Source organism: Lagopus leucura, unplaced genomic scaffold, assembly GCF_019238085.1.
Source record: "Lagopus leucura isolate 7727_CA_CO unplaced genomic scaffold, USGS_WTPT01 Super-Scaffold_100037, whole genome shotgun sequence".
NCBI classification, from domain to species: Eukaryota; Metazoa; Chordata; class Aves; order Galliformes; family Phasianidae; genus Lagopus; species Lagopus leucura.
Window position 1 is genome coordinate 1,187,217 of NW_024962286.1, and position 19,017 is coordinate 1,206,233.

At 42.2% G+C, this 19,017-nt stretch overlaps 1 protein-coding gene across 1 annotated transcript; it reads left to right on the forward strand.

Moving 5' to 3' along the window:
* The first annotated feature begins 10,400 nt into the window (after positions 1–10,400).
* On the forward strand, positions 10,401–14,616 carry LOC122186565 (arylacetamide deacetylase-like 3). The gene is made up of 3 exons (XM_042883353.1): positions 10,401–10,566; positions 11,331–11,394; positions 13,845–14,616. The coding sequence occupies exons 1-3, from the start codon at positions 10,401–10,403 to the stop codon at positions 14,614–14,616; spliced, it is 1,002 nt and encodes a 333-aa protein (XP_042739287.1).
* Positions 14,617–19,017: the final 4,401 nt, after the last annotated feature.

Consider the following 19,017-nt stretch of genomic DNA (forward strand, 5'->3'; position numbering starts at 1 on the left):
CTGGCTTAAACAGGAATGACTCAGTGTCTGGACTGGTAACAAATATAACAACTTTTGGTATAGAAATAAAGAGCAGTGTTAAAAATGAAGGCATATGAAGTTCAAGCAAGGCTGATTTTTTGATTCTTTGAGACATTCACAAGTCCTCTAATGCCGGTGGAACGAGTCCTGTGAGTATTTATCTGCTTCCCCATTAAACAATATTCTGAAATGTATTAAAAATGGCTGCTTGGTTTTTGGTTTTTTTTTTTTTTCCATTCATTATGGATGAATGTTGTGCAAACAGGCAGCTGGAGCCAAAAGACACAGCTACATACTTAAAATGAAGTATTTCTGTTTTCCTAACGTCACCTTCAGATTTCAGTGGATGTATGAACTCTTTCACTATCTTACTACTTTGCTTTGCATTCACCTCGAAGCAGTTGCAACCAGAAGCTCACACACTGTGCAACAAGAGCAAGAAACAGAGGTAATACAGCAAAACTGGAGTTAGTGCTTCTTGTCTGCAATAAACCTGGTGAAATTCATGTAACTCATTTTGAAATTCACGCTGTTTGGCATGAGATCTTTTTCAGACCATCTCCTCAACAACCCCAATGTGTGCCTCTGTTTAAAAAGCTCATCTCTTTTTAGTGAAACCCAAACCACGCTATCATTTAGGTTTGGTCACTCTAATTGCTTTCAGTCAACGTCTTGGTACATACCTTGGTTGGTGAAAATGAGGGTCTGTCACATCACAGCAGTTGTTTCTGATGATCTCCTCCATGCTCCTACTCAGAAGTCCTTCCCCATTGCACTGCAGCTTTCCATAGGCAGGCCTGTTAACAGTGCAGAATTGCATCAATTGCTGACGCCATCACTTAGTGCCAGAATGAACGCTGCATTTCAGATAGCTGCACAGCACTGAACCATTTGTTCCATGAGCATTCACTCCCAACAATGTACAAACTGCAAAACCCCACAATCACTTGGGTTGAGCCATTTTCATGGCATTTTAAACGAAGTTTGGTTCCATTTTGCACAAGAAGGCAGTCGTGCTGCACATCTCAGTGGTCACCCACTTTGTTTCTACTTCTGTTTGTCAGTGTTTGGGTTTGTGCTTCTGAACAGAAGCGTTGGGCTGTAATGCACTTTGATGAATCTACTGTGAATGATTAGGCTTAAATTTAGAATGACTCATTCCTGGGACCATAGCTCGAAAGATGCATTCATGGCAACCCAGCCCATGGCAGGGGTTGGAACTGGATGGGTTTTAAGGTCCAAACCACTAAACCACTCTATGATTTTATGTTTCTGAATATTTAACCATGAGTGCCTAACCGCAACAGCACCAGCTTAAAGCTAAACCTGCAGTTCATACTTAGATAAGCTAGTCTAAAGGCAGGTTAGCAGCCTACAATAATTGAGACATAGCAATGTACGCTAGCACTCTCAGTGAGAGTCATAGGAACATACTTTTCCTTACTTCCCTGTTCCTGAAGGAATAAACAGCAGTGAAAAAGCAACTTTTACCTGCACACTTCCATAAAGAAAGGTCCATTTTTTGCAGAACAGACTTTTCTGGTTCTTCCATAAAGAAAGGTCCATTTTTTGCAGAACAGACTTTTCTGGTTCTATAAAGAGGCCCAGGGAAGCCTTAAATATGGAAATGTCTTAAACATAGAAAATCTGCAATACTAAAGTGTCCAGTAGTACCAATTCTTTACACCAATGCAGGTTCTTAACCATGGACAATCCATCACAGGCAGAGATTAAAACTAAGCCTCTTTTTAAAAATGAAACTCCTTGGCCAAGACGATCTGGTTTTTGTTATATGAAGTACTGCTGTCAGATTTGGATAAAGCAAGAGCTGTATTTTTGTGCTTCTTGATTTCATTCTTCCCTTGAGTTCACATTTTCCATTTGAAATGTGTCCCAGTGGTCCTATGATTTCACACTGTCCTTCTATATGCTATTAAGTATTAAAAGTCTGATATTGTTGCATTGTAAGTGGAGTTTTGCCATGGACTAAGCTCACAGGGACCAGGTTTCTGTTCAGCTTCCAGCCTTGACAGAAAGCAGTCTGTGTCCTGCCTTGTGTGAAAACCTACATTTGGAAATCTGCTTTCCCAGGGTCTCACAGCAAATCAGCATTATGAACAGAGATACAGCAAACCCTCTACTGAGTGAGCACAAGTTCCAGATAGAACAGAAGAACCGCAGACTCACTCACTATGGTTGGAAAAGACCTCTAATCACCAAGTCCAACTGTCCACCTACCACGAGTACTGACCACAAAACCATGCCCCTAATAGAGCCATAGAATCATTAAGGTTGGAAAAGACTTCTAAGATCATCTAGATGATACGGCCTTTCTAAATCCAGTATGCATAAAAAGTTCATAAGAAGAACATTCAAAGTGCTTGTTGGTACTATCAGGAATTCAGAAAAAGGCATGCAACATCAAGGATGTGCTATTTCTTTCAATTGCTTAATTGTGTTTTTGCACATTAGATTTTATAATTTGTAATAACTGCCTGTCTTTTTTCTCACCTTGGTTTAATTAGAAGCCAAAACCATCTCAGCCTATTAGCTTGTGTCCTCATATTGAAAGAGAGAACAGGGAGAAACACCACATGTTAGCAGGAATCACAGAATCATCAAAGAATCATAGAATGGCTTAGGTTGGAGGGGATTCCAAAGATCATCCAGCTCCAAACTCCTGTCATGGGCTGGTTGACCCCTACAAGAGGCTGCCCCGATGTCCAGGAATGGAGTGGCTGTGCAGTGTTAAACTGATTAACTCGTCTAACGTTTTGTTTTGTACATTTACCTCACCTTTACATCACTCAGAACTTGCCAGACCCTCTCATTAATCCCTCAGTCCTGACAAAACCTCTAGCACACAAGAACTGGTGAAGAATTAAGCCCTTAAGGCAATTAAAACTAGAGAAGGAGTTTATTGTTTCAAGAGTCTGAAGTGAAATCTGACTAAACCAATGTGAAATGGATTCGGACAAAAACTGAACAGTAGGTTTATTCTTGAAAAATTTTGCACTGGAAGCTTGTAAACTAGCTAAGGGATAAGTTTGTAGATGAAATCTTCTCTGAGCCCTTACGAACAATGCCTTCTTTAAACATTCTCATTAAAAGTGGTTATGATTTCTTTCCAAAGCCAGTGGTTCAGTAGAACATATGAAGAAGAAAATAATCATCAGTGGAAAATGCTTTTGGTTGGAAGGGAGAATGGATCAGCTTTAGGGAAGTAAGATCAAGTTACAAATCAAATGATGGGAAAATAAGATCTCTAGAGAGATACAGCTGGGCTTAAGGCAAAAGGCACAGAGAGACGACACTGTGTTCATTCAGACATTCAGAATCATAGAATAATAGAATGGCTTGGGTTGGAAGGGACCCCAAGGATCATCAAGTTCCAACCCCACTGCTACAGGACTCCAGATCTGGTATTAGACCAGGCTGCCCAGGGCTCCATCCAACCTGGCTTTGAACACCTCCAAGGACAGGGCATCCACAGCCTCTGTGGGCAGCTGTTCCAGCACCTCACCACTCTCTCTGACAAACCTCTCCCTGACATCTAATCTAAACCTTCCCTCCTTGAGCTTAACCCACTAAACTTTTCACAGAATCATAGAATGGCTTAGGTTGGACATGACCTTAAAGATCACCTACTTCCAATCCCCTGCCATGGGCAGGGCTGCCCACCACTAGATCAGTGATGATGATTTCTACAAGGATTAGCTGGATTCTTTAATAACTCATCTGAAAGTTTCGAGCACTGTACCCACTGTTAGCAGAAAGCCAATCTGCCCATCCTTGCTGAATCGCTGCCATTACCCCCTCAAATTGGTACCACTAATATTTTTAAGTGAACAGCAGTTTTGGAAGTGGACATGGGAACAAATGATACATGGGGTAAACAACCGAGGGCTTCCAAAGGCCAGCTAACCCTTATAGGGCCTTCTGCATTCTTATGAATGCCCATGTGCACCAATGCCTATCATGAGGATAGGATTAGCTGAATCTCTGGAGGAAGAAACGTCAGTTATAACCATAGCATGCACTGATCCAGTTATTTGCTAGCAGCTGACCTGTAGAATAAACCAACAGAAATGCTTTTACAGAACAACCATCTCTGTCCTCCAATTAAACATTGTCCAACACCATTTGATAAAAAATAATTCCCCCAAAGCAACCAGTCCCAAAGTCCGTGAATAACTCTTTGTAGGATGCCCACTACTCCTCCAGTCTCTCTAATGGCTGGCTGCTGCACTGAAAGTCCTGGTTCAGAACTCAGAAGCTATTAATTTTAGTACAGATTAGTTACATTCATTACATATTTCCCAGAAATTAATTTTTGCTTTAGTTTATGGCTTTATGTGTCTGTTTAAATCATTAAAACTGACATATCTCCACAGGTCTGGATGACTAAGTGGGTGGAGGGGCTAAGTCAAGTGTGCTACACCTCACAGTGATGGAAGGGATCAATGAATCCTCAGCTTAGTCAAGTAACTTGGGTTAGTTTTGGAAGGATGCGCACTGTGATCACGTTCCAGGCCTGCTGAGTTAAGATGAGAATTCTGTTATGACTTTCTTATATGGATTTCTTATGCTTAACACCTTTATTTTATTTTGAGGATTTTGAACCACATAGTTCGAATAGCTGTGCTTGTTGGATTCCACTAGGGTTAAATTTGACCTATTCACATAAGAATCCAGTCTAGTCACCCTTATCATCCAGTAGTTTCTCTCTTATGACTCAATCTGTTTACCCTCAGTCCACATAGCTGAAGATTTCTTCAACCTATTGACTTATTCACATAAAGATTTATCCCTACTTCCTTTAAGTAGAGACATATATTGTGTAAACGAGTTTTTTCTAGGTAGGTATATTTCATCTTCTTTCGTAGGCATAAGAACAGCTAGAAATGACTGACTTTTTTAGTCAAGAACCCAAACTCTGAGGGAATACCACCATAGAAGTTTCTGTGCCCTAGAGGCCTCCAAGAGCTCCTCTAGGGAACCCTAGCACTGCTAGAGCTTCTAGCTCTCCTAGAGTTCTCCTCAATGTGTTCTAGGATGTCCTGGAGCCTTCCTTGTGTGCCTAGAAGCTCCCCAGAGTACTTGAGGGCACCCTACAAGACTCCTGGAGCTGTCCAGTGTGCTCTAGGATGTAATAGAGGTTCCCCAGTATGCTCTAGAGGTCTCCAAGGACAGCCCCGTGTATTCAAGAGCACCCTAAAGTACTCCCAGAGCTTCTTGGTCTGCTCTACGATGCCTCATAATGGCAGTGAGTGAACAAATAAAGAAACAGGTGATTCAGACCCATAAATCAGAATACAACTAAACCAGATGAAAACTGAAGTCCATTTGCAATTTGGGAATATGCAGAGTAGTGACGTATCTTGATGTACTGCAGGCATTACTTTGGCCATGCTAAATAAAGCTGTAATAGCTGGCACTGCAGGATGTTTGCACGTTGCTAGCATCCGGCGGCCTGATCTGTAGGTGGAGGGTGGAGGAAGTTTGATATGCAAATGACTTCTCTGTTGGGTCAATCTGGAGGATATAAATATTGACAGAATTGTATCAAACAGTTCACTACAAAATCACCCTCTCCAAAGAAAAATGGAATTATTTTACGGTCTGACATTAATAGCAGGAATTCTACTTGCTTTTTTATTATCGGTTTTAATTGAAGCCTCTTATCATTCCTTCAAGGCAAAAATTCCTCCTGAAGTTGACCAGCCATCAAAGCTCAGCTTCTATAATTGGCTTTTTACTATGGTTGAAATTCTGGTGAGTTTATCGTGCTCTGTGATATTGTGATTTTCAGGAAAGGGAAAACGTGAGTAGAACTATGAACATAGCATTTAAATATTGCAGCTGTGTGTAATGGGAATTGTATGGTGACGCAAGTTTGGTATTTTAATACTGTCCATAAAAGCTGCCTACATGAGGTGACATCTTTTAAATGCTGAGATTTGTATATTTACACTGCAATTGTAACTTGATTGCCTTTTGTGATGAAATGATCGGTCCAGTGAAAAACAGAAGGGCTGAAGACCCGATAAATGAACCTTCTGTATCCCAGGGCACTCTGATCTATTTGAGGTAATTTCCTAAATTTTTATCTATCTGTAGTAATTGTCGTACTCATGATTCTGTTCTTATTTCTGCAGTGACTAAACTGCTGTGTCTTAATGAGTTAATACAGAATCATGTATACTGGAGGTAATCTAATCATAGAATCATAGAATCCCTAGAGTTGGAAGGGACCCTAAAGGCCATCTAGTCCAACCCCCTGCTATGAGCAGGGACACCCACAGCTCCATCAGGTGCTCAGAGCCCCATTCCGTGTCCTTGGGTGTCTGCAAGGATGGAGCACCACTACCTCTCTGGGCAACCTGTGCCAGTGCCTCACTGTAAAAGACTTTTTCCTTAAATCCAACCTAAATCTCCCTTCTTTAGTTGGAAACCATTTCCTTTCAACACAGATACTGATGAAGTGTCTGTCCCCTCGTTTCTTACTGCCCCTTTAGATACCAGTAGGCAGCTCTCAGCTCTCCGCAGAGCCTTCCCATCTCCAGGCTGCACAGCCCCCAGCTCTCAGCCTGCCCTTGTAGGAGAGGTGTTCCATACCTGAATCATTTTTGCGGCCCTAATCTAACCTCCTGATCAAAGAAAGTTCAGTCACAAGAGCTGTTACTACTTCTTATTTATTTACTTGTAAACTAGACTGTGCTATATGTGCTGCCAGCAGAGTAAGAAACAGCTCTTGCCCAAGACATTTTCAAAGAATACAAGACAAGATCAGACTAAGCCTTATCACGTTTGGCAGATATCATTATGCCTGGACTTGATTTATGGTCAGACGTGGTGATCTTACAGGTCTCTTCCAACCTAAAATCTTCCAACCTTCCATGATTCTGTATCAAATGGAAGTCTGTAGGAAAAAGAGTGATTTCATGATTTCATTATTGTTTGTAAGGGGTTCATCTCAAGCAGCAGTGTTCTGTCATCCTCAAATTATATGTAATGTACAGTAATCCTGAAAAGTCACTTTGGGTGATACAAAGACTTACATGGGTTGCTTAAACCTACATGCTTTCACCAAACCAGGTCTCTCATCCTCCAATGGCTTATGCCATGTGTACCTATCTACACTGCCTGGTGTGAAGGAAGAGTTGCTGTCCTTACATATTTCAGACTGCTCCTCATGTTAAGCTATATATAAACATAATACAATTAAATGACTGAATGTTATTAGGTCCTCTATGTTTCCGTACTTGGTTTGATGAAAGGATTCTTTCAGATGACTCTCTTTTCCGAAGCTGCTTCTACAAGCTGGTTTCAGCTGGGACAGGGTTGATTTTCTTCACAGTGTCTGGTATGATGCTATGCTTTGGCTTTAGAAGAACAATGTTGACAGCACATCAATGTTTTAGCTGTTGCTGAGCAGTGCTGCACAGAGCCAAGGATGTTTCAGTTTTTCAGCTTCTCATTCTGTCCTGCCAGTGAGGCAGCTGGGGGTCCCACGGAGCTGGGAGGGGACAGAACCAGAGAAGCTGCCCCAAATTGGCCAAAGGGGTTTTCCATACCCTATGATGTAGTGAGAAAAGCTATAAAACTGAAGGGAGCTGACCTGGGGGGCAGCTGTTGTTTGGGTTCTGGCTGGGCATCGGCCAACGTGTGGTGAGGAACTGCTTTGTGCATCCCTTGTCCCACTCCTGCTGTCCTTTGAAGGCCACTAACTCTGACCCATTTGGCAGGCAGTCGTGCCAATGTGTGAGTTGCTTCACTATGCAACAACTGGGTTATAATGTAAAGTTTAACTTTGCTCCACATTGGGAAAGAAACTCACTAATCTGTATGATGAAAGCTTATTCAAAGTTTACGCTGTTATTCTCAATTATTCCTCAAACCACCCATTTCGATATATTTTACTCTTCCACTTTCTAGAGAAAAGTGGGGAAAAAAAGGCTTCCATTTGCACCAGATAAGGTTTAGATCAGATAGCAGGAAGAACTGCATCACAGAACGGGTGGTTGGGCATTGGAATGAGCTGCCCAGGGAGGTGCTGGGGTCCCTGGAGGTAATGAGGAGCAGTGTGGATGTGGCACTAACACACATGGGTTAGTGATTGACCTGGTGTGGTTTCTTACAAAGCACATAGTGCTTTGTGCATTGTGCATGTGCAGTGAGAATATCCTGCTGGTTCTGATGAATGTTGCTGTTGTTGTGCCAGTGACATCTCCTTCTGTGCTCTCTGCCATGTACGTTGCAAGGAAGGCCTCTTTTTTATTGTAGCATAGCACAGTCTTCTGCCTTTTTGTTGAACTTATTTGAGGCACCTCTTAGATGGATCAGCATTTAAGCATCTACTGGAACAGAGGTGTCACACATATGATGCTCCAGCTGCTCCTGTGTACGTGCTTTCTTGAAGAAATTAATGAAAATCTCAAAGAGAAAAGATGGGAGAAAGCCTACCAGCTCACAACATAGCTTCTGTGTTAATCCATTCCTACAGATCTGCATTCAGATCTGTGCATATCACACTGTGATATAAAGCTCTGATAATTATTTTGGTTGGCAAAGCATAATGCTTCAAGATGAGTAAGAGAGAGTGACTGTCAAAAGGACTCTCCAAGTCCATGATGGACAAACTGAGTGTTCTTTCCCATTTCATATGTGATTTCTTACTTAGTTGAAAAGTAAAAATCTGGTCATTGTGTGATGTTCAATGTACAGAGAAGCCTGTGGCAGAATCTAGGCATTTGAGCAAACAGTTTTTCAAATTACTGCATGCTGGTTTGGGTTCTCCTTTTCTTATACAAACACACATTTTAGAACCTGGCTTACATGATATGTTCACCTACTAATACAATCATAGATATCTGGAAATAGCCATAACTCCTCTATTTTGAGTGGACTGTTACTGTTTCTGAAGTATTTTGTAATTATTGATCAAGAAAAAGTTTTTCAGTGCAAAATTGAATAACATACCAAATTCCCCATTCTTCTTTATGGCAGTTCTTTTCCTTAAAATTGAAGATGTGTCTGTGATGCCAGGAGCTCCTAGGATAAGGAAAAGAAAGAGGATATTTACATAGAATGTTCTGATACCATGTTTATCATATATATTGTTAATACTTGTCACTTGAAGGCTCTGCTAAAAAAAACACAGGGATGTTAGAAAGTGCAGGTGAGATTAAATAAACACAGAGCAGCAATGTGTTAACTTCAACATCCCAACATTGTCACTTCAACAAAAAACAAAGAAAAAGCAGAAGTCAGAAACATTAGGTTACAAAAGCACAGTGGCCATTAGTTGATGAGGCACTGATACAGTACATACATGCATAATTCTGCTGCTCAGAACAGAACAACACAATTTGCAAATTGCTTGTTATGATTACCATCATTCCGTTTGTAATTAAGTCATCATTTAATAGGAAAAGAAGTATTGTCCCTGGCAGGAAATGCATCACTTAGAAACCATTCTCAAAATAAAGGGGGATTCCAGTGTGATCCTCAGGTTATCTATCTCAATTATCAGTAATTGAATGCCTTTGGATAAGAAGACATTTTACTTAACAAACATACTTTGTTTTCCCCGCTGGATTTAAGAAACTGAAGAGCCATTTCCTGAATCCCGGTGGGATCTCGATAAAGGTTTCACAGATGGAGGAGATATGGCTCAGAACCATTCTCACCAAGGTCTTTGGAGCAGCATTTCATTACTGATTACAAGCATCACTGACTTTCTAAAACCTTGTTGTCACTGATCCTGCGGCTGGAGGTGATCAAAGACCACTCAGTTACTGTCACGGCTGGGACATTTTTATCTCACCTTACCTTCAGTCCTTCAGCTGAGCCATCTGGAGTGGACAGTCTCCCTTTACAATAAATGGTGATGAGCAGCCATTTCCAGAGCATAGCTTAATATACCTGAAGTTGGAACTGTCCTCTAGAGATGTCTTTCTCTTCACAGACAAGAAAAGGAGGCTTAGACCTCATGACACCTACACTGCATACATACACAAATTGCTGACGTGTGGCAAAACTAGATTACAGAAATAAGAAGGGATTTAAAGGGGACATTCAGTGGAAGAAGTATTGCAACATTCTTCTGAAAACAACATTATCTCAATCCACAAAGATGTACATTTCCATTTCACAACTGAAATCACCGAGCTTTTTAAATGAAAATCCTGTACAGTAGCAAACACCCAATGCAATTCTCCTAAACATAACACAGAGAAAGGCCTCTTCTGGCCTTCTGTGGTCCCAACAGAGTGGAAGGGCTTGGATTTTCTATTCTAATTTCTTATTTTTTCTGTTATATCCAGGCAAATAAATCAGCGAGTTTGGGGATCTGCAAGAAGCACGTACTTATCAGGATGTTTTCTAACGGACTGAGGGCATGGAGGGCTTCAGAGCTCCTCATAAAGGATCTGCACTTTGGTGAGGTGCCAGTGAGGATCTACCTCCCCAGATCACCATCTGCCAGCAAACGGAGGGGAGTCGTCTTGTTCCATGGAGGATGTGGGATGTACGGAAGCATAAGTAAGGAACTGAAAGAGAAAATGCAATATTTATCATTATTTTTTACACACGCTCATTAATGATATATTTTTAAAAATTGTTTTGAACCTAAGAAGTGACAGAGGCTTAGCTTGGGCTACAGAGAGACATAACACGATGCTTGGTTTTACTTTTTCAGTTCTTTAATCTGCCCTTGTTGAATATCTAAATTATTCTTGGGAGGATACAGCCCTATTTATGGCATTTATATCCCTTACAACAAGTGGTGCTGCTAAGTGAATGCATCTGTTTCGGTCTGAAAACGTGACAGAAGTTATTAACTCCTGCATTCCTCCATTGGATCCCTTCCCCAGTGGCATACAGCTCCTGTGTGCCCCAGGTCCTTTAATTAGCTTGACTTTTTTCAGTTTAATTGATTAGAGAAAGCAGATAATTGCAAACTTAATCAAAGAAGCTCCAAAAGATACAAACACATATTAAAAGGTGTTAGGATTCTGAAATTTAAGGTGGAATGTATTATTGAGCAAATGGCAACAAGCCAAGTCTTTTAAATGTAATAAAAACTGAACTAAAGTAGAAGAAAAGCCCAGCGCATCTTTAAATACATTGTAAGAGGCATAATCCTGCCCACTAACTTACAGTGGAATGGTTTTATAACTCGTTAATGAGATTGTCATGTGGTCATCTCTGCACACCTCAACTGAGGTGTTACGCCACCAAGAAAGAAGGGAGGATATTGCTGCAAGTACTCAAAGACATTAACTGCATTCATGTTTGTTCTTCAGAAAGCCATGAAAGAATATGCCAGCACATAGCCAAAAAGTCTGATTCCGTGGTGGTGTCAGTTGGGTAAGTTGAGCTTGAAAAAACTGAGCTCTAGGAAAGTCTGTCCTTACACAGACATGTGCAAGCCAGCATGTGCATGACAACAAATACTGACTTGAGTTTATCAATAACAAAAGCAATTATTAGGATGTTTAACTTATTAATCCATAGGTTTAATTAAGTGGAAAGTAGAAACAATGCACTTCAGCCAACAGAGGAGGGTTAACAGGCATAGCTTGGAGAAGAGAAGGCTCTGGGAAGACCTCGTAATGGCCTGCCAGTACTTGAAGGGAGCATATAAACAGGAGGGAACAGCTGTTTATGAGGGTGGATGGTGACAGGACAAGGGGAAATGGTTTAAACTGAGACAGGGGAGGTTTAGGTTGGATATTAGGAGGAAGTTTTTCCCCCAGAGGGTGGTAAGGCACTGTTACAGGTTGCCCAAGGAGGCTCTGGATGCCCCATCCCTGCAGGCATTCAAGGCCAGGCTGGATGTGGCTCTGGGCAGCCTGGGCTGCTGGTTGGTGACCTGCACACAGCAGGGGGATGGAACTGGATGAGCACTGTGCTCCTTTGCAACCCAGGCCATTCTGTGATTCTATGAACAGAGAAAGCCTGCATTGCTGCCTCAGTTGTATTTCTCTTTTCCTTACTCAACTAATATTCTCCAGAAAGATCACAAATGCAGAGAATAAAGAGCCATGGCCATGGAGGTGCATCTTGCTCTCATTCACTTTGACCTGACTTTCTTTCATCTAAGAAAGTACGTTGTTGGTTAAGAACTAAACAAAGAGAGCCTTATGTTGTCATCGCTCCCCTGCAATCCATTTGTCCCAGTTAACAAAATAAATGAAATAATTGTCTGCAGGAAGCTATTTCATCACCACTGTACATTTACTGCATGGTGTTTTATAACACAGTGTCATTAAATTACTGTTATTATATTAAAGCGTAATAATAACACACAAAACCTCACTCATATATAATAATAAAATACCGACAAGGTGATAATATAAAATATAATGGTAAAGGTAATGATCAGTGTCCTCAGGATCCAAGAATCAGCTGGACCTTTGGGTATGCAGGATGTACATCCACGGTACCCACAGTCAGTGCAAAGGGGAGAATCAATGTCATTTAGCTGGACTTGAGCAAAGCCTCTGACATGGTCCCCCACCACATCCTTATCTCCAAATTGGAGGGGTGTGGATGTGATGGGTGAACCACTCGATGGATAAGAAACTGGTTGAAAGGCTGCAGACAGAGGGTGGTCAGCAATGGCTCTGTGTTCAGGTGGAGGCTGGTAGCGAGCAGGGCTCTGTCTTGGGACCGGTGCTTTAACATCTTTATCAATGACAGCGATGGCGGAGTCGAGTGCACCCTCAGCAATTTGCTGACGACACCAAGCTGAGCGGTGCGGTCAACACGGTAGAAGGAAGGGATGTCATTCAGAGGGACCTCGAGAGTCTGGAAAGGTGGGCCCGGGTGAACCTGATGAGGTTCAACACAGCAAAGTGCAGAGTTTTGCACCTGGGCCGGAGGAATCCTAGGCATCCATACAGACTGGGAGGAGAGCAGCCTTGTGGAGAGGAATCTGGGGGTCCTGATGGATGAAAAACTGAACATGAGCCAGCAGAATGCATTGCATCTCGGAAAAGCAAATGAAGTATGAAGAGGGGTGGCCAGCAGGGACAGGGAGGTGATTTTCCCCCTCTACTCTGCTCCTGTGAGGCCCCATCTGCAGCACTGTGTCCAAGTGTGGAGCCCCAGTACAAAAAAGACAGAGAGCTGTTGGAGAGGGTCCAGAGGAGCCACAAAGATGATCAGGGGGCTGCAGCACTTCCCCTATGAAGACAGGCTGAGGGAGCTGGGCTTGTTCAACCTGGAGAAAAGAAGGCTGTGGGGTGACCTCATTGCAGCCTTCAGTACCTAAAGGGAGCCTGCAAACAAGGAGGGGAGTCAACTCTTGGAAAGGGGAGATAACAGCAGAACAAGGAGAAATGGATTTAAGTTGAGGGAGGGAAGATTTAGGTTGGATGTCAGGGGGAAGTTCTTTACAGAGAGTGGTGAGGTGCTGGAACAGCTGCCCAGAGAGGTTGTGGATGCCCCGTCCATCCCTGGAGATGTTCAAGGCCAGGTTGGATGGGGCCCTGGGCAGCCTGGGCTGGTATGAAATGTGGAGGTTGGTGGCCCTGCATGTGGCAGGGGGCTTGGAGATTCATGATCCTTGAGGTCCTTTCCAACCCTGGCCATTCTGTGATTCTGTGATTCTGTGAACTGCAGACTGCACTGCTGGCACAAACTTTGATCACAAGCACAAACACAGAGGCCACAAATTGAGTAAATGTGTGGGTTTGTATAACGTGGGTGGTGGAACTGCACTATGTAAGCCTCTGTGCTCTTAAATTATGCCAGAATAAAGCAATTGACAGACACACAAGTATGTAGAAAGTGCTGTCTTTTGTACCTTCCAGGTACCACTTGGCTCCTGAGCACAGTTTCCCAACCCAGAGCTTGGACTGTGTCACTGCCACCATCCACTTTTTGAAGACTGCCAAGAACTACGGCGTGGATCCCGATCGGATCATTGTATGTGGGGACAGTGCAGGGGGCACTTTTGCAACAACTGCTTGCCAAGAACTTGTGAACAGAACAGACATCCCGAAGATACGTGCCCAGATCTTGATCTATCCATTCCTCCAAAGCTTGAACTTCAACCTGCCGTCTCACCAGAAGAATGCTTCCATTGGCTTGCTGTCCCTGGAACGGATGGTCTGTTCCATTCTGATGTACCTGAGAAAGGATTGCTCTTTGATGGAAGCTGTCTTGGCAGGTTCTCACGTTCCTGAGAGCATGAATTTGAAATATGGGAAATGGATAGATCCAGATCTTATCCCAGAGAAATTTAAACAGGACTACAAGCCACCATTACCCGCCTCATACATACCCCAGGTCCATGAGGAAACGAAAGAAATGTTTGAGACAAGGTTTTCACCACTCTTAGCAGAAGATGCTGTTGTTGGCTGCCTACCTGACACCTGTATTATCACCTGTGAGCATGATGTGCTCAGGGATGATGGGCTGCTGTACAAGAAGCGGCTGGAAGACAACAATATCAAGGTGACCTGGCACCACATTGAAGATGGCTTCCATGGTGTGCTGTGCTTTTTGGGTTATGGCATTTTCTCTTTTCCCTCAGCAAGTAAGATAATGGATCACATTGTAAACTTTATAAAAGGCTGTTAAAAATGTCTCCTTCTATACACTGAACTACTATGCAGAGCGAGTGCGTTTCAGTTAATCACTCAGTATCAAGAAGTAATAACTTGTGATAGTGCAATCTGCTGACTTCTGGCTTTCAGTTGCTCCTCTTGGAAGCACGATGTGGTTTCTTTCTGTTTTTATCCATTAACTAACATTTTATCCTTGTTTTGCTTCTCTTTTTCTGTTTTAAGAATTTGTGTTCTCTTCTTTTGTCAAAGAACGAAAGCTCATGATTTATACAGAAAAACACACTTTAAACCCTGGAATACATAAATGACCATAAATGCACGCACATGGATCACACACACAAAAGCAGTATGAGAATATAGATAAAATGAAAGCCTCTGGAGGGTAAAGATTCGCTCCCAGTCCCTGAAACGAGCAGTGATTACCTCTGATTTATAGGCATATTCAGCCCATGGGTTTGGACTTGGCTGTAAAACCTGATGGGGGAATGGAGTGTACTTGCAGATCTTAGCTTACAGCACAGTGGGTGGCACAGAAGGGAGTAACAGAAGTCAAAGCTGTTGGAGCTTTCCATGTAAGTCTCTGAGAGTGGCAACGTGGAAGGGTCTTTTGGCCTTTCAGGGCCCCTTCCAACACAAACAATGCTAGAGCTCAATGATCCCAAGTGGAACCTGACAAACATCACTGAATGTCCTCTAAGCTGTAATCTGTGAAGCTCCTTTCTGAGGGGCATTTGCTTCTATTCAGGGAGACAGACATAGCATTTTTCTTAACTAATAATGCAGTTATTAGATGAGAACTTGAGGGTAAATTCAGAAACAGCACTAAAACGGCAAGAATACCTTCTGCTAACGCCCAAAGCAAAGGAAAAATAATAACCATAGAATCCTTTGAATTGCAACATGAGCATAGATTTGTTTTTTAGGACAGATCCACATTTATAAACGCAGATGCCTGGCTGAGTGCCAGAGCATGTCAAAAGAGCTGGTCATGCAATGCCTAAGAATTGTAAAACATTTCATCATTCTTATGCAATCACTTTGCTCTTGTAATAGCCATGCAGATAAAAGTGTGGAAAGAAGGCAGGATGCTATCTTTCTTTTCCATCAGCTGAACTGTGAGTAGGAAGAAAATGCTGGGTTAAATTCTTCACACTGTCACTATATTAATTAAATGTGGTGACACAGTAGCACTTAGAAACCTCTGGAGCAACCAGTAGTTACTTGTGAATTCTTGTGTTCTCTGCAAAACGAAATGGTGTTTCTTTGTGCTCCATGGACACAATAGGAATTTGGTTTCATTTTTCCTGTTGCTGGTGTTAGTAATTTACTCTTCAAGCAACGAAAAATTCTCCCAGGAGTAAACAATGCGATGAAGCTTACAAAGTTGTGCTGATTGAGGATTACAGGATTTGTTTTGATAATAGGACTTAGTGTGAAATTGGCAAGTCATTTTGGTTTCTGACCTGACTATGAAGGCTGGCTCACCAGTTGATGTGTTGGTAGAAGCTGGGCCAGAAGTGCACCAGATTTGCTACAAAAGCAGTGCAAAATGCTGGCTTGCATGGAGCAGTTAATCCATGGCAATGTCTGCTCTGCCACAGCAGTATTGCTACCTGCACAAGAACACTCACAGTTATCTTGGGTATGTCTGTATGAACTTCAGTCAAACCTGGCAGTCATCGGCTTATCTTTATTCAGGATCAATTTATTACACGCATGGCATCTTCACAACTGTCCTTTTATTGATTCCCAAATGTGGTTTCTAAAGTTTCTGGAATGGAAGTCCTTCCTCCTGTCTGAAGCAAGAGAATTTGGTAACCAAAGTGACCTGAAGCAAAAGTTCAAAGGCCTCAACAACACTGCATGTGACACATTGCTCACTGGCACCCAGCCTCTCTAAACAGCTGCCTTTGCAACTGAGCATTACGGGCACTCATTTCTGTCATCCTGCACACAGCACAAAACTAAGAAACAAGCACACACACAAAGATTCAAGAAATCAATAGAAGAGCCTCCAAATATAACTTTCTGTGTATGTTTCTCAAATCTCCCCAAACCCCCAGAAGACCACTGAGTCCACTCAGGCTGTGGCCAGCTCTTGTAAGGTTACCTTACCTCATTCTCCTAAGTAAACTTGATGATAGGTTTCCCCATCTGATTACCTCACTTAAAATAATAGTTTTCCTTCACAAAATCCGAGATTCTTATTATCATCACTGAACTTCTGCACATTTTTTGTCTTAAGTTTTCCACTTGGTTTTTCTCCACTGCTTGATCAGCGTGCTGATGGGACCAAATGTGGCAAAGAGTGGATAGAGGAGAATGTTCTGTATTTCTTGGTAAGCAAATAGCACCAATAAAGCTTTTGAACAACGGTGTTGACTAACAAGTGCAGCCTTGTAATGTTGGCTTGTAATGTTCTTAATCCTTTTCACCATTCTACTATTTTGAAATGACCACATGACTGATAATTAACTTTTGCAATGTTTTGTTTTGTTTTTTTTGGTTGTTGTTGGTTTGTTTGTTTGTTTGTTTTTGCCATGTTAAATATCACATCAGCATCTTTGTGGTTCTTAGAAAAGCCTCTCGAATATGCCAATATGCAATGCTCTAAAATGTTTTCTCTGCTGCTTCCCCACCTCCCAGGCAATGATTGCACTGAGCAAAGACTTCTGTGAGCTGTCACAACCCTCTACTCAAACAATGTGTTCCTTGTTAGAGAGCCTCTTACCCCATCCCACATTGTTGTTCAGCACAGTCCTCTTCATTTTGAAATCCACTCCTCTGCTTGGTCACCAAGGCTGTTTTGTTACCCTTTGAACACTTTGCAGGTTCTACAAAGAGCTAAAGATGCCCCTACAATTCTACCTTGTGCATTACACGTTATGAGATGACCACCTCATCCAATGCAGTGTGTTATGCTTCAGGTCAGTTCAGCAGTCCACACATATTTTCACTGTTCATCATCTGGACCATTATCATTTATGGACCACTGTTCAAACTGCACTGGTCCACTATTGAGATTTTTTCCATAGTCTTTACCTGCAGGTCTTGATTTAATACAAATATTAATTGGTTTATAATGCCTGCATATTATTAGCCATATTGAACACATGCATTTTAATCTGTATTGGGAATTACAGTCATAGTGGTGCAGACAGGTAACTGGAGAAGAGCAAGTACAGAAACAATGTACTTTTCAGTACATTTTCCTTTTTCAGTAGTGACTCCAATATTCTCTAAAATCTAGAAAGCAGAATGACCTCATTGCGTCCAGGGAACTTCCTGTCCTCTAATTTGATTAATTATAGATCTACCTTACATTCTTAAGCTAGACTGCTTGTTCATACAAATACCTGATCTGTTCACATGAGCTCACTCATATAAATGACATATGATAATTTCCACAGCTTTGGAAATTTTAATTCGTTTAAATATTTTTTTTTTATTTTCTAGAGAAAGGCACAGCAAAATTGTTCCTATCCTCTTTATTCATACACTTTCTGACAGCATGCCCCTTCCACCATCCACATCTTCAAGAACTTAAACACAAGTGCAAACTTGCAATGTGCCTACAGTTATGCACACGAATGCCTTTGGAGGCTTGGAGTCATGGCAAGAAGTCATGCATGCAAAGAAATACTGATGGATACAAGTAGGCACACACAAATCTGAGCTTGTCAGCACCTCGTATCCAAGCTTACAGCCAATGGCAGTAGGCGCTGCTGAGTTTCACTTGGCTCGTTCAGCTTTCCATTTCAGCTTTCCAGCACCAGATGGCCCTCATGCTCCACAGACCTCAAGGAGCACCTTCAGCAGGAGCCCTTTCCCAGCACCTGAGCAGAGGCATCGCCTCCCACCTGGTGTGTCATGGAATCACAGAACCATTAAGGCTGGAAAGACCACTAAGGTCATCAAGTCCAACCATCTACCCATGCCTGTGACTGCTCTAGACCACGTCCTTCAGCACCTCCACAGACAGTGACTCCACCACCTTCCTTGGCCAGCAACAAAGGCCACAAAGATCACCAAATACAACCATTAATTCATCCCCACCATGCCCTCTAACCGTGCCCCCATGTTTACCTGGTGGAAAACACCCCAGTTGTGGTGGTGTTCTGTTCTTCTGGTTTTTCCTCCATGCTTCTTATCAGTGCTTATCAGTGCTTCAAGCATCAAGTATTACTCTGTGTACCTCTGTGTACCCAAGAAAAACCATTTCCTAACTGCCCTATGTACCTAACCAGTTTGTTTCTTTTCCTGCTGCTTTCCAGACTTCAGCACAGAGCTTTCACGTGGAAGCTCTAACAGTGATGTTGGGTTGTTGGCAGGCTGCTGTGATGTGCAGACCCAGTTAACACATCCAAAAGAGTCACAGAAATCACAGAAACACCAAGGTTGGAAAACACCTACA